The sequence below is a fragment of the Mastigoproctus giganteus genome, chromosome 11, assembly GCF_048544385.1.
Source record: "Mastigoproctus giganteus isolate SK-2022 chromosome 11, ASM4854438v1, whole genome shotgun sequence".
Taxonomy (NCBI): Eukaryota; Metazoa; Arthropoda; class Arachnida; order Uropygi; family Thelyphonidae; genus Mastigoproctus; species Mastigoproctus giganteus.
This window is the reverse complement of record NC_143585.1, coordinates 167,022,597-167,038,251: the sequence shown is the minus strand read 5'-3', so window position 1 is coordinate 167,038,251 and position 15,655 is coordinate 167,022,597. Positions and strand designations below refer to the sequence as shown.

General features: G+C 37.3%; 1 protein-coding gene across 3 annotated transcripts in view; it reads left to right on the top strand.

Annotated features, from left to right (window-relative positions):
* Nucleotides 1–15,655, top strand: part of Ent2 (Equilibrative nucleoside transporter 2) — a 500,966-nt gene that overhangs the window by 277,187 nt on the left and 208,124 nt on the right. For all 3 annotated transcript variants that reach the window (XM_090384300.1, XM_090384301.1, XM_090384302.1), the window contains one exon: nt 9,238–9,323. In XM_090384300.1, coding sequence (XP_090240426.1) covers nt 9,238–9,323 — 86 coding nt within the window. The remainder of the gene's footprint in view (nt 1–9,237; nt 9,324–15,655) is intronic.

The window sequence follows — 15,655 nt, the reverse complement described above, 5'->3', positions numbered from 1 at the left end:
TTACTTTCCCAAAAATTGTTTGCCATTTTAATATGTTTATAATGAAAAATAAAGAGCTCTTTTACTTTAATATTAATTAGTCCCCCTAAGCCAACCAATATGAAAAGAAAATTTAAATCAGGAGCAGCAAAACAAAAGAAGTGAAATGAAAAACAAAAAACCCAAAGAAATGCCATAAATTTTTTTTAACTGCCCTCTGGATTTGCAATCGAACAATGGGCAAAAAGAAACCTCAAAACAACTCAAAATTTCAGCACCTACAGTTGATGCAAGCAAGAATTCAGAAATAATGGTAGAATAAGCAGACCAAATTTCTGAAGGAGATATTGGAGGACAAGAGGATAGCATATGCTGGAATACAGATCTATAAGTCAAAGATGACCAACTTGAAGAAAATACAGAAGAAGCACAGAGGCAAGAAGATCGTATAAATCAAACTACTAATATTAATTAGTGTATTAGTGTAAAGGTGCAAAGCCCCAAATTTACCCCAAAGATATTGCAGAATGGCCAGTAAATATACATGCAAGCCTAAGTAGTAAGTTTGTAGAATACTACTTAATAAATAAACCTCAAAATTTTGCTAGAAATGAAAATTAAAAAGTAAAATATACACAACATGACTGAGTACACTATAGAAATATTTAAGAATCTAATTTTTACTGTGAGAAAACTGATGAAAAGCGTGAATGGTTAATTTTTTCTGACACTAGTAAGTCGGTGTGTTGGTTCTTTTGCAAATTATTTTAACCTAAAAATTTATAGCTGAATACAACTGTAAAAAAGTATGTAGAGCTTTAACTGAACACAAGCACTTAAATGAGAATAGGTGTCAAACAATGGGACATATTGATACAGAATTAATAAAACAAATAGAGTCCCATGAAAATTATTGGTGCTATGTTTTAAAAAGTTATTGCTACAATTCAGTTGTTAGGTAACCTTGGCATAGCATTTAGAGATAGCAATGGCATTTTAAAGGAAATTTTTAAGTTGTTAGAATATCTTAGTCAATTTGATGTATTTTTAAAAAACCATATAGAAATGTACACAAATTGCGGATCTCGTAAAAGAAATTACTTTTCACACAAAAACTGTGATGAGTTTATAAATTTAATGGCAAATAAGTCAAAGAAACTTTAATATCTGACGTAAAACAAGCTACATAGTTTTCAATAGTAATATCAACTCTGTGGTTTGGACTGATCATTGTGGGCTTGTAGACTTGCTGAGAAGCCATGCTGAAGTGTCAGTCTGTGGTTCTATAGTTGTGGAACAGTTTTTTGTCTTGAAAAGAACTCCTGTGCAAAGGCATGGCAGTGTTTCCCATTTTGCAACACGAGCTGTTCTTGGTTCGTGAGTGTGAACTGGGTCTTTGTCATGGGGATATTAGGTATTACTTAGTATCGGAAAGGGTATCAAATCCACGTGTTTACCGTTCGTAAATAGCCGCCATTGCTACGCGATACAAAATATCTCGAAATAGATAGCATAAGCGTAATATAGTATAGCATAGTACATAATATTGTCAATTAATCAGATAATTAATCTTGTTGAACTTCATTGTCAATTAAATTGTACTTTTAACTATACATATAACGACTTGGGTTACGTAACATAAATAATTAGTAAAAAATAAATAATTAATACTTAACTTGATACGGAAGTTATATAAAGGGATTTCGTAGATAACACTCGATACTGAAACATAAATATAGAGTTATAACTGTGTTGAGATATAAGTTTAGAGTTTTAATTTTGTACTGAAATTGAAATTTTATTGAAATTAAATCGAAATCATAACTCTGATCAGAGCAGCAAAGCAAAAGGCTCAAGCTAATGGGAGTGCTGTGGCTCAGGGGAGAACTGAGGGGGGCAGTTGCCCTCTGAATCACAGCCTATTAAAATGCACTAATTGCTTGATGTTTGTGGAGCAGTCAGGTACGGGACATGATACTGCCATGGGGGATGTCTTTGTGTGTGCACGATGCAAGGAGTGTAAGGAAATCAGGGGACAACTCAGCATTGTTATGGGCCTATATGAGAGCTTGAAGGACAGGGTGGATGCCCTCAAAGCATTAAAAGTGAGGGGCCCATCAAGCTCTCAGCTGCCCACACCAATGCCAGAGCTTGCACTTGGTCATCGCGCAACACAGCGGCAGCCCCCAAGGCAGAATGCACTGGTCCCAAAGGAACTGGTAGTTGTTGGTTTGTCAGGGAAACGGGAAACATGCTTTGTAAAAAGGATAGGTGGAACAGGACCAGGGTATGTCTGCCAGGGGCAAAGGTTGATGACGTTGTAGAGCAGATATCATCTTTTAAGGGCACAAAAGGTGATATAGTTGTACACGTTGGCACTAATGATATTAAGAGTAGGAGACCGGCGGAATTACTTAACAAGTACAGGTCACTGTTGAAAAAAAGCCGTGAATTAGGGTTGAATTTGAAAGTGTCTGCAATTCTGCCCAGACACGATAGAAGGGAGTATATGATGAGAGCCCTGTCGATCAATTCGGCCCTGGAAGGATTGTGCAAGGCTCAAGGGGTAGAATTTTTTTCAGCCTGGTCTGTACTTGTTAACAGGAGAGACTGCTTCTACAGGGATGGGATACACTTAAATAGAAAGGGTGCAAGAATGTTTGCTGATGCTATCGAGGCAGTGTTATGTGGGTCGGAAAACTGCTAGATTGGGGGGATACAAGGACTAATAGATTAACAGTGGCCACTGGCAGAGGTGAAAGTGATTCTTGCACTGCTTCTATTGGAATGAGCCGCAGCCTGGAAAATAAGATGCAGGATAGTTCAGAGACTGCTGCGCGATGCGCTCACGGGATGAATTAATCACGTTAATCGAGGCCAGCCTGTATACTGTATATATATAATTTGTATTAGGAAATCTAATTTTTATAATTATATTATTGTAATAAATATCATATATATATATACAGAGAGAGAGAATCAGATTTAACAGTCAGAAAATTGAGTAGGGGTGCCACAAAATAAAATAAATTACTTAGGGGTGCTGTTATTATAAAAAGGTTGAAAACCACTGATATAGCTAATAATAATAATATGACAGAGCTGGGATGAAAATAGCCTTGTAGAAAAGGGAGAGAGTGTCCTCTTCTTCTGGTAACTCTGGAAATCATAGCAGAATAATTCCTGATTTTGGTATGTAGATAATTGAGATGTGGGGTGAATGACATGTTCTTATCCAGGACTATCCCAAGATATTTTAGTTCCATTTTTAACTTTATGGTTGTTCCGTGGATTTTTATCTGTGGGGTCCTCCTGATGTCCAGAAAACCCCTCAAGAGAATTGAACTCATTTTTTCCAGCGAAATTCTGAGCTGGTTCTCTTGGGTCTAGTGCAGCAGTGTTGAGATGACTCGATTTGCTGTTGCTTCCATTTGGGCTCTGCTGTTTTGCTTCAAGCCTCATTATCACATCATCGGTGTAGGCTTGCATGTTTACTGTGTTCAGGTAAAAGTTTTAAGAACTCATCAAGGACCAGATTCCACAGAAGGGGTCCCAGGACAGAGCCCTGCAAGCAACCCCTGAAGACTGGTCATGACACCTGGCAGTACGGAGCACTGACATTGACTTTTCTATTTGCTAAGTAGGTCTGAATGCATCAGTATAAGTTGATGGGTATGTTTGTCTTCCGGAGCCTGCCGAGGATGCATGGCCACCATAGCGAGTCAAACGCCCCAGCAAAATCTATTGAGACTATTAGGAAATACTTGCCAGTGCAGGTATGTGCTTTGTTTATTATGTTTTCCAGAGCATCAGCTGCAGAGCGCTCTCTCCTAAAATCGTATTGATTCGGAGAGGAGAGCCCTGCACCAATGTAATGCGTTTCAATCTTTTGATAGAGCAGTTGTTCGAAAGTCTTGCTGAGTACCAAGAGCAGTGCAATCGGCCTATAGGATCCTGGAAGGTCTTGTTGCTTTTTTGTGTTCTTCATTATGAGTCTCACTCTTTCTGACCTCCAATCAGTGGGGAAGTAGCCCTCTGTGAGGAAGTGGTTAAATAAGTTCAGGATTCTGTCCGAGTTTTATATTTGACCATCTTTCTGACGATTTCAGGTTCCAGTAAGTCTTCGCCAGGTGGTTTCCTGTTTCGAGTTTTGTTTGCTGCAATTTCAAGATCTACTTGAGTGAAGGCTCCTCAATATGTGCAGGGTTGTAGTCAGCGTTCTCTTGACATAGTCTTATCTGGTCAGGGGTGGTAGGAATGTTGCTTCCAGGATGTTGTTTTTTGACTCCTATCATGTTCTTGTGTAATTGCCTTGTGGGAGTTTGGTGGCAGGGATGACCTCACCCCTAGGGAGTTTGTTGGTGGCTATTTTGTAGACCACCACCCAGGAGTCGATGTTTCCGACTGTTGAGACCAGGTGTTCCCAGGAAAGTTTCTTTCTGGTTTTGATTTGAGCTGTGTATTCATTTCTTTTTTTCCTGTAGAGTTGCCGGGCCTCTATCTCCACCTCTAACCACAAGCAACGAGCACACTGGTAGCATTTTCGGCAGGTGTTGACTTCATCCCTTAGTGCTTGGAGCTGTGGGGACCACTCCGGGAGTCGGATTTCTCCTCTTGATAGCAGCATTTGCAGCATCCATAATTATTTTAACGATCGCACGTTGGTGTTGGTCATGACTGAGGGGTTAAAGTTCTGGGCAGTCTTATTCAGGGTTTCAGTGGGAAAACAAATTTTATAATTGGAAATGCCCATATTGTCAGCACCAGAACATCTGACTGAAAGAGAACTTTAAAAAAACAATGCTGCCTATGCTTAATAATTTAATATAAACATCAATAGATGTGGATTTTGCTTTTCAGATTCATTATATGAAATGTAAATAGATGATAATACAATAATTGTGCTAGCACATCTGGAAAACAAGTTTGCGATTAGTGGATGTAATCTCAGGCTGGAAGTTGAATTTTATAATGTTGCAGTGGGTGGGACATTGGACTGCAAATGGTTAACTTTTACTAGAGAATACAGAAAAACAACTGGAACCCACACAGCATGTAAAGCTAGCTCTTAAGTTGCAGAGTTTATAAAATTAACATTAATTTTTAATTCTGATACATTTTTCATTAACTGGGACACACATGTATACACAGAAAAGGATAATCAGATTAGTTTATAGGAACACTCTTCAGATACACAGTGATCTTTTTCCTGTTGAAGAGGCTGTGAGTGCCAAGCGATAGTTTCCAAACGATTTCTAGTACAATGGTCTAGTTTTTCTCTTATCCTACAGCGAATCTAGCTTCTTTCATAAACCCTTCTCTGCTAGCAACATTACTGCTGACCACTCACAATGACACTGCTACATCCGTTAGCAGCATCATTGCTACATTTGATTGCAGCTTTACTGCCACCTTAACTAGCAACATACTGCTCTCCTGAATTCTTGGTCACTGGTTGGAACTGCTCCTGCCTCAACATGGCAGTGCTGATAATTTGGCAGAAGGATGTCCCTCTCCCAGGACTAAAAGGAGCAGCAATGGATTGCGATGAATATCCACCAATAGAGCTCACAGGCTCTCAACATTACTGACACCTGTACAATGGAACATGATCACAGTCTTCCAAAAAGAATAAGAATGGATTCTAACAAATTAGAACCACCAGCTTTTCTGATTAATGCATTCCTTTTCGACTCAGCCATTAAGAAAACTCTCTCCCTTTGTCCCTCCATAGCCGAGTGGTCAGGAGCAGGAGTGCAATAGCACACTCTCTTTGAGTAGACCGGGGGTTCAAGCCCTTGACTTCTAAATATGGTCGATCTGCCAACCTGCACTGTACATTCACGGCGTGGCAGATTATGGTACATTTTCCTCAGCATGAATTGTTGAGGAGGCTTCCATCCTGCACTGGGTTGAAGACGATAAAACAACTGCAGTCAGGAGCTATATTAATTGAAACCATGCAAGAAAGGCAGTCTGAATTATTAAAAATGTCCTCTATAAGCGGAATCTCAATCAGAGTCACACCACATAACATATTGAACACCTGAAAAGGAGTGATAAGTGAGTGGGATTTATTGAACATCACCGAAGATTGAGATATTCATGGAATTACAATAACAGAAAGTAACTCAAGCAAGGTGAATTATGATCCAGAAGGATGATAAACTAGTTCCAACACGTAATGTCATATTGACTTTCAGTACACCTGATTTGCCAACCTCAGTTAAGGCAGGCTATGTGCACTGCCGAATCTGTTCACACATTCCAAATTCCTTAAGATGTTTCAAATTCCAAAAATTTTATCATGCTCAAACAATGTGCAGAGGCCAAATTACATGTTCTGATTTTGGTTAAAAAAACTATTCTCAAGCAAAGTCTCCAGAAAGGCCAAATTTCAAATCCGCTAATTCGAAATCATCTAACCTTTGGAAAATGGAAAAAAAATATACAAAAGTATAAGATCGAAAATGAAGTATCATACCAAAAAGCTAAGCTAGAAAGCAATTCAAGGTAACTATGCCAAAACACAACTATGCTGCTTCTACCCAAAATTGTCATGCTGTTGTGACCCAAACAGAGGTATCATTCCCACCTAACACATCCATTGGAATGGGCACGATTTGTACTGTTGACAAATCAACCAACTTACAAACCTGTTTTAGTTGACGAAATAAACAATACCCATCTCAGTTCAATCTAAAATCGCAGCAAGTGTTAAAAAAATAACCAAGGAAACTACAAAGGGTAACACACCACTGAATTTCTACAAAACTGAATTGCCATAATGAGTATAATAAAATTCAAGCAGCATGGACAATGAAATGTAAATGCACAAGATGAAACAGTTCTTGATCTTCATGTAGAAGACAGCATGGAGACCAGATGCTCAACTATTGGAACCGATAATGTAGAAGAGTACAGATTATGGATGCCTTGTTTTCCCTAGAAAAGATAAGACCAAATATAACCATCAAAAGAAAACTGCTCTCTCTCACTTGAAACACACTCATGTTCTCTCTTCAAAACCAAATAATGCAGCACATTGTACAATGGAATTGCAGAGGTTTATACAGTAATACTGATGATATCTATGATTTGATTTCAAAATATAATCCTGTAGTCTTTTGCTTTCAAGAGACTAACAACTCCACGAGTTACTTATTTGAAAAAAAATATTACTGCTTACAGCAAAGACAGAAATTCTACAAGCTCTTCACACAGAGGCATTACAATTTTAGTAGATTGTAAAATACCTGCTAGAAACATTCCACTTCAGACCCACTTAGAAGCTGTTTCAGTATATGTAGCAATGGGACAAACACTAACTCTAGTCTCATTGTACCTTCCACCTAATATCTACTAGTTGAAAGAACTAGAAGAACTTATCAAACAATTACCATCACTTTTTTTTTTTGTCATCTTAGTGACTTTAGTGCACATCACCCACTGCTGAAATCTACCCACACTGACAACAGAGGACACTCGATAGAAAAGATACTAGACCAGCTGAACACTGGTCATAACACATACTCACCTTCCACCTGATCTGTGTTAGAAATAGATTTATCTATTTCCCCCAAATTATTTTTCATTATAGACTGGACAGTTTTAAATGATCTGCACAATAGTATTCATTTTCCAATTATATGTAGCATTCAGACAATGCAGATACCATACTCTGATCATCGAGTAATGTGGAAATTCTCTAAAGCAGATCGGGAAAAGTATTCTGCTTCCATCTCCTTTGACAGCCAGTTGATAACACTAGGTGGTCCATTGATGATGCCACTGAGCACATTACTAAGCAAATACTGGCAGCAGCTTCTGAAACAATACCATAGTCTTCTGCTTTCAAACACAGAAACCTTCAACACTTGTAGAACGACACTTATACCCATAGCAAAAAAAAGCCTGGAACCTGTTCCGTAAGTTTCCAACTACCAACAACCTAATTCAATTTAAAAGGCTTAAGGCAAAAACACAACAAAGTAGCAGAAAGAGTCAGAAAAGACTCATGGATACAGTTTTCTTCACTTCAGTTTTCCTCCACTACCACAAAGGGTACTATCAGTTGAATTATCTGGAAAAATATTTGGCAACTAAATGTCAACTAACTGAATATCTACAGGTTTCTGCTCCAATCTTAACCAAGAACAGACAGGAAATATCTTCTCTGCAATAAATAGCTAGCGACGTGCAGAGATATTTCTCTTAAATGTCTACCACTTCAGTTTATGATGCTCCTTTTCTGCAAATCAAAGCCATGGCTTTGATTTGCAGAAAAGTACAAGGTAAATTTCCAAACTACAGTCCTTTGCCTACTAATCGACCCTTTTTATCTATTTGAACTCCAAGCAGCATTAAATAGATCACATCCAATATCACTGCTGGACTCAGTGGAATCTTTTATGTAATGCTTTACTCATTCAAATTTGCATTGCTTAGCAGATTTGAGTTAGAAAATTCCAATCTGCCAAACAATTCAGACGAGTTTACTAATAACATTCTTTAACCAGATCTTTCTTGAAGGTACATATCCCTCTTCCTGGCACCACTCTGTTATTTTAGCTTTTCCCAAACCAGAAACAGATCAATCACTCCCACAAAATTACAAACCAATCTCCCTCACCAGTTGCCTAGGTAAAACTCTAGAAAGGACAAGTTATATGCTTTCTTGAAACCCAAAGGCTGATGAACAACAATCATTTTGGATTCCAACAAGCAGCTTTGGATCTCATGGTGAAAGCAGAGACTAACATCTGTAATGTTTATGTGAAAAATGAACACCTTGTAATGGTAAGTGCCAACAGTGAATGCAATCATTAAGCATATTGATTAGTCACGTAAACTTGTACCCTATTTACTTATACTTTATTCTCTTGCACTTGACCACTTAAGTCAAAGCATACAAAACTGTTCTGTTTGTTTTCCAGGAGAGATATTAAATCGGAAGAGTTTACAATTAATTATTTCAACAAAGAATACAATCAACTGTATTTAATAGCTTTTGGACTTGAACAATGAAATTCACTTGAACACTCAGCTCCATATTCTTGTAAAGCTAGCTAATATGAAAACTTGGTGTTAAATAGGTACTATGATAACATCAAGTACCTTTCTAAGCTGATTAAAAACTTTAATGTGAAATTCACAATCAAGTTTAATGAAGAATAATTGTTTGTTATTTTATTATTCTTGATATTATTTTATTATTATTTATTTTTATTATTTTTATTATTTTTATTTTTTTTGCAGTGGCGAATGGAATTTATCAAAACAGTGTCTTTGGAGTTGCAGCAAAACTTCCAATGAAGTATTCAAATTCAGTTGTTTTAGGATCTGTGAGTATCATTTTTTCTTTTACAGTACCGCGTCGAAAATGTGAACGTTAGTAATTCGAAACATCAATAATCCAAACAAGCCAGCATCTATTTCGTTTTATGCTGATGACATAAAATAATTACAGCAAGTGCCAGTTATTGTGATCACCTTTGTGAGTTAAATTTTGGTTCTATTGAATGACAATTCAATAGTAATAAGCAACTATGCTAGGTGGTACAGAAAACTGCTAGCTTGGGGGGATACACTGACTAATAGTTTACCAGTAGCCACTGGCAGAGATGAAAATGATTCTTGCACTGTTTCTATTCGAATGAGCAGAAGCCTGGAAAACAAAGTACCGAGGATTTCAGAGATTGATAGGAGTCATCACAGAACAAGTAAATACATGGGCTCTGTTAGGGTAGCTAAGAATAACAACAGGCGCTTGTACACTTGCATGTATACCAATGCTAGGAGTGTAGTAAATAAATTTAATAAATTTGAGGTCCTGGTGAAAACATCAAAGGCAGATATTGTTGGGATATCAGAGACGTGGTGTCACACAGATATAAGGAATGCAGAATTGTAATTTGGGGAGTGCAATGTGTACAGAAAGGGAGGAGGGGTTATGATATTAGTTAAGAAACACATAAAATGAAGTGCAGCCAAAGAACAAGGCGGACAGTGCAGTTGAGTCAGTTTGGTGCGAAATAAGCACTGGAAGAGCAAAATTAAGAGTAGGAGTGTGTTATAGACCTAATGAGTATAATGAACAACTGTACAAAGAAATAGAGTGGGCCAGTAAATCGGATTGTCTTATAATGGGAGATTTTAATTTCCCAGAAATTGACTGGAACTTGTGGGTTGGTCACTCGCTCTCTAACAAGACTTTTGTGGATTTATTGGATGATTGTTTTCTACACCAGCATGGTAGAGAGGAAACAAGGAGTAACACTCTTGACCTCATTATCAGTAGTGATTCTTCGTACATTAAGAATGTGCAGAAAAAGGAACCACTAGGTGGCAGTGATCACAGTGTGCTGATGTGGGATATACAAAAAGTGTAAAGAGAAGGGTTTTTGCTTTCGGAAAGGTGACTACAGTGGACTGAGACAGTTTTTAAAGTCTATACAGTGGGACCAACTGATGGTATTACGAAAGCAAATTCTAAATGGGAAGCATTCAAAGAATTAATCTGGGCAGCTACTAGGCTTTTCATACCAACTAAGAAATACTGTTCAAGGTTTAGGCCTAAATGGATATCACATGAACTAATGAGACATGTGGCAGAGAAAAAAATGCATGGTATACATATAAATTAACAGGTAACACAGAAGTCTATGAAAGATATAAGCTGGTCTATAATCAAATCCCAAAGGAGGTTAGCAGTCAAAGGAAAAGAAGATTACAAGAAATTTTTGGCAAAGGATGCAAAGAAAAACAGCAGAGTTCTTTAAGAGTTCTTATGTAAACTCTAGAAGGAAGGAGATGAACCAGATTGGTCCACTTGATATCGATAGTTCAACTGTTGATGATCCTGCTCAGGTAGCTAACGAACTGAATGAGTATTTTGCATCTTTCCATTACACATCAGAAATTATTCAGAGAGGTGAATGTCAGAGGTGTATTAAACTATGGCAAAAAGCTAAATGATTTTGTAATAACTGAATGCAAACTGGAGGAGAAATTATGAGAGCTTCCTTGGACTCAGAGGAGGTACCCATGGACTGGAAATGTGCAAATGTGACCCCAATTCACAAAGGAGGATCTAAGGGTGACACAAGTAATTACAGACCTGTTAGTTTAACTTCTGTTCCAGGGAAATTAAAGGAGGCACTGGATAAAGAAGCACTGCAGGATCATCTAGACATGACTTCAGTTATAGTTCAGACACAGCATGGGTTTGTTAAGGGGAAGGTTTGTCTGACCAAATTGATTGAATACTATGATGTCACAAAGGAACTGGATTCAAAAAATAATTTTTATATCATATTCTTGGATCTTAGGGAAGCTTTTGATATTGTTGCATATGGAAGACTACTGTACAAATTGGAGCAGCATGGCATTAAGAGCAAATTTCTGTTATGGATAAAGCGATTGTTGAGTGAGAGAAGACAGAGTGGTAATCAGTGGACATTGCTCTCTGTGGACTAATGTTATTAGTGGCGTACCCTAGGGCTCCATGTCGGGCCCATTTTTGTTTTCTATATTTATCAATGATATAATAGGTGAAGGTATATCAGGCTTAATGTCTAAATTTGCAGACGATACAAAAGTTGACAGGGTTGTTAATGACACTAATGACAGTACGCTACTGCAACAGGATCTAGAAAAGTTGAGTAGATGGGCTGAAAGGTGGCAACTGAAGTTTTACAACAAATGTAAAGTACTGCATATGGGTAGCAGTAACCCCAGAGGAACATATCAACTGTGTGGTACTATACTCAGGGTGGTAAAGTATGGAAAGGACTTGGGTTTAATTGTGCAGTCAGATATGAAGTTTTCTGAGCAGTGCAGACAGTCTGCAAGAGTAGCTCATCGTGTCTTGTCAATGATATACAGGAATTTTTCTAGCAAGGATAAGGAGGTGATGGACCCCTTGTATAAAGCAATAGTCAGGCTACACCTTGAGTACTGTATACAGGTCTTGAGGCCTCATTTTTGAAAGGATATAGAATCTCTGGAACGAGTACCGAGAAGGGCAACAAGATTAGTGAATGGAATGAAGGGTTGTTCTTTCAAAGAAAGGCTTAAATTTTTGCAAATTACAGTGTCTTATGACGAGACATCAATGATGATAGGATTGTTCCTCTTGCCCAGATTAATCGCCTGGGGGCACATAAATTCTAATTGAAGAAAGTCTGTTGTGCAGAATAAATGTGTGGAAATTTGCATCTCATCTGTTGTTGTAGAAATTAACAGGTTAAATAAATTCAAGGCAGAACTAGACACATTTGGAGTAAACGGGTGGGTGGAATTGGAAGTTTTTTTTTTTTTTTTTTGCTTATGCTGTATAAGCTTGCTTTCTTGCATCATATGCCTCTACTAATGCTAATAAAGAAACATTTTTAACTTCCCATGAAACTTGATTCAGATGATAGTGCAAAAAAAAAAAAAAAGAACAGCTAATGACCCATACCTCAGAAGATGTCATTTATTTGTGGTTCACTCTGAGACAAATTTCAGGAGAACCCATATCTGGACCTTTGTTGTGTGAAAAGGCACTAGATTTTAACAAAAAAATAGGCGTTCCTTCAGATTTTAAAGCCGGTGGTTTTATTTCTAAACTTAGTAAACTTTTATTTTAGTCTCCACAACAGTATTTTTGAAAAGTTCAAAAATCAGAAGTTTTAACTATCCCCAATCCCAAATAGTTCGAATTATTGAACCTCTACTGTATTGTGTTTTTTTTTTTTTCTAAATTTTTATATTTTTGTTTCTCTATTTATTGAAGTGCCTGAAGATTATTTTCTGTGTTTATTTCAAAATGTTTTAATTTTAACAGCATTAATAGTGGCAAATGATGCAAGAAATCAAGTTAATACCCATCAAGAAAGAGAGGGAGAAAACAAAAAAAGCACTTTCTCCATCACCTGTCCAACCCATATAATAATTTTTCTAGTTCCTCCTTGAACCTATTCAAACTATCACTTTCACAGCACAGGATGGAAGTTTATTCTGTCAGCCTGTTGGGTGAAGGCAGATTTCTGCACATCTGTAATTTATGTTCCCTTTTGTGTTGTCTTAGCAACAGGAAGGATGCCATCAGCATTTAGCTTACTAAATCAGTTCCAAGCCTTAGCTGATTTATAGAGCTTCTTAATGTACCGTTATGTAATCGACTTAATAATAATAATAGCAACTGATCTGCTTAGTTACATGGTATTGAAGTGGAAATGAAGTTTAAAATAAGTTAAAATAAATAAAAACAGAATTATTAAAATTCTGTTAAAATTTGCTCAAGGAAGAAAAAGTGCACTACCTCGTCCCTGGTTGTCATTTATAAAAAAAATATTAATAGGAGAACAAGGTGAAGCCAATAGTCACAATGAGAGACTTTCGTGAAAAACATCTTTGGTTGGCAATGATAGGAGAAAAGGAATTATGTATTTAAAGGATTCCTATGTTCCCATAATGCATTTCGAGACATGTGGGTTCTTTACGAACCCACATGGCTTGAAATGCATGTCACGTAAGGTTCCGAAATGCACCCACATGTCACGTAAGGTTCCAGACCGGTGAAAGGTTGGTTGGAAGTTTTGTGTTTAGAACGTTAAATTTAGTGTTATGGTGACACCATTCTATGGCAAGTGCCTCGTGTTGGAAGATTTTGTAACTAGATTCTAATTTAATAATTGCGATGGCTGAATCGATTAGGGGATTGTGAGAGACTAATACTCAATATTTCTAAGAGGTACAAGCTAAAGGTTATAATGATTTATGCACCAACATCGAGCCATGATGATGAAGAGGTTGAAGAAATGTACACCAAAATTGAGAGTCTTCTAGATGAGCAGAAAACCCACTACACTATTATTATGGGGGACTTCAATGCTAAGGTTGGAAAAAGACAAAAAGAGGAAAGCACAGAAAGAGGAACTATAGAAAATTTTGGAATTGGTGAAAGAAATGAAAGAGGTGAAAGACTTGTGGAATTTGCAGAATCTCAAGGATTGTCAGTAATGAACACTTTTTTCAAGAAAAGGGTGAACAGAAAGTGGACATGGAAGTGTCCGAATGGATTAACAACTAATGAAATCTTTAAAACTAACAACTAATGTTACCGTCCTGAATAAGGTAAATGTTGGAAGTGATCACAGAATGGTAAGATGTACACTTGATATAGATGTAGGAAAGGAAAGGAAAAAACTGACTCGAGTAAATAATACAAAGGTCTTTGAGATAACGGAAGAGGAGAAAAAGCAGTATGTACTGGAACTTAAGAACAAGTTTGAGCTTCTGCAGACTGCTCAGGACCAAGATATTGACGAGAAATATTACAACTTTCTGAAAGTGATAAAACCCAAGAAACCTATAGGGAAAAAGAAATCCAAAGAAGAAAAAATTAGTCAAGAAACACTTGTGATGATGAACCGAAGACGACATATGAAGAGCAAGAAAAACACTGACAGGGAGAAAATTGAGTATACTGAGTTATGCAAAGCTATTAGAAAGAGACTCAGAGAGGACATAAGAAGATTTAACACAAGAAAAGTAGAACAAGCATTAAGGGAAAACAAAGGATTTAAATCAGCAGCCACGAGCAGTAATACAGAAAGACAAATGATACTGAAACTGAAGAATAGCGATGGTGTACTTATAAACAGCAGAAAAGGCATAATTCAAATAGCAGAAGACTACTATAGAGAATTATACAAGGAGCGAGGGAATGATACCAGCAGTGGGGAAGATGGATTGCAAAGTAGCAACACATACGACATACCTGATGTTCTTCCTGATGAGGTAGAACATGCATTGAAGAAAATGAAGAATCAGAAAGCCCCGGGGGAAGATGAAGTTACTGTAGAGTTGTTAAAATTGGGAGGAAGAGACATAACACAAAAACTGGCAAGGCTCTTCACAAAGTGCATTAGAAAAGGTGTGATGCCTAAGAAGTGGAATAATGCAATCATAGTTTTGCTGCATAAGAAAGGAGATAAATCAGAAATCGGAAATTATAGACCAATTAGCTTGTTATCCCACATCTACAAGTTGTTCACAAGGGTCATTACTAACAGAAAGAATACTTGATGAGAATCAACTGAAAGAGCAAGCTGGCTTTAGGATAAGATTCTCAGCTATGGATCACCTTCGCGTAAAGCACAGCTAATGGATAAAGCAAATGAATATAAAACACCATTATGCCTGGCATTTGTGGATTATGAAAAGGCATTTGACTCCATACAGCATAAGGCAATGTTTCGGGCAATGGAAAGACAAGGCATAGATACCCCATATATTATTATTTTGAAGAAAATATATGAGAACGCTACCTCCTTTATTAGACTAGACAAAGACAGTAGGAAATTTAAAATCGAGAAAGGAGTTCGACAAGGAGACACATCTCCGAAGCCGTTTACTGCTGCCCTTGAGGAAGCTTTCAGAAGATTAGACTGGTCGCTGAAAGGAGTCAATGTGAATGGAGAGTACCTAAACCATTTATGATTTGCAGATAACATTGTGGTATAAGCCACGATCCCAAAGAATTAGAGGAAAATCTTAATCATTTATGCAGAGTTAGTAAAGATTTTGGACTAAAGATGAATATGGCTAAAACAAAAGTAATGATGAACAAGTATGCTACAGAAAGCGACATAATGATTGAAGGAGCAGTAATTGAAAAGGTGGAGTC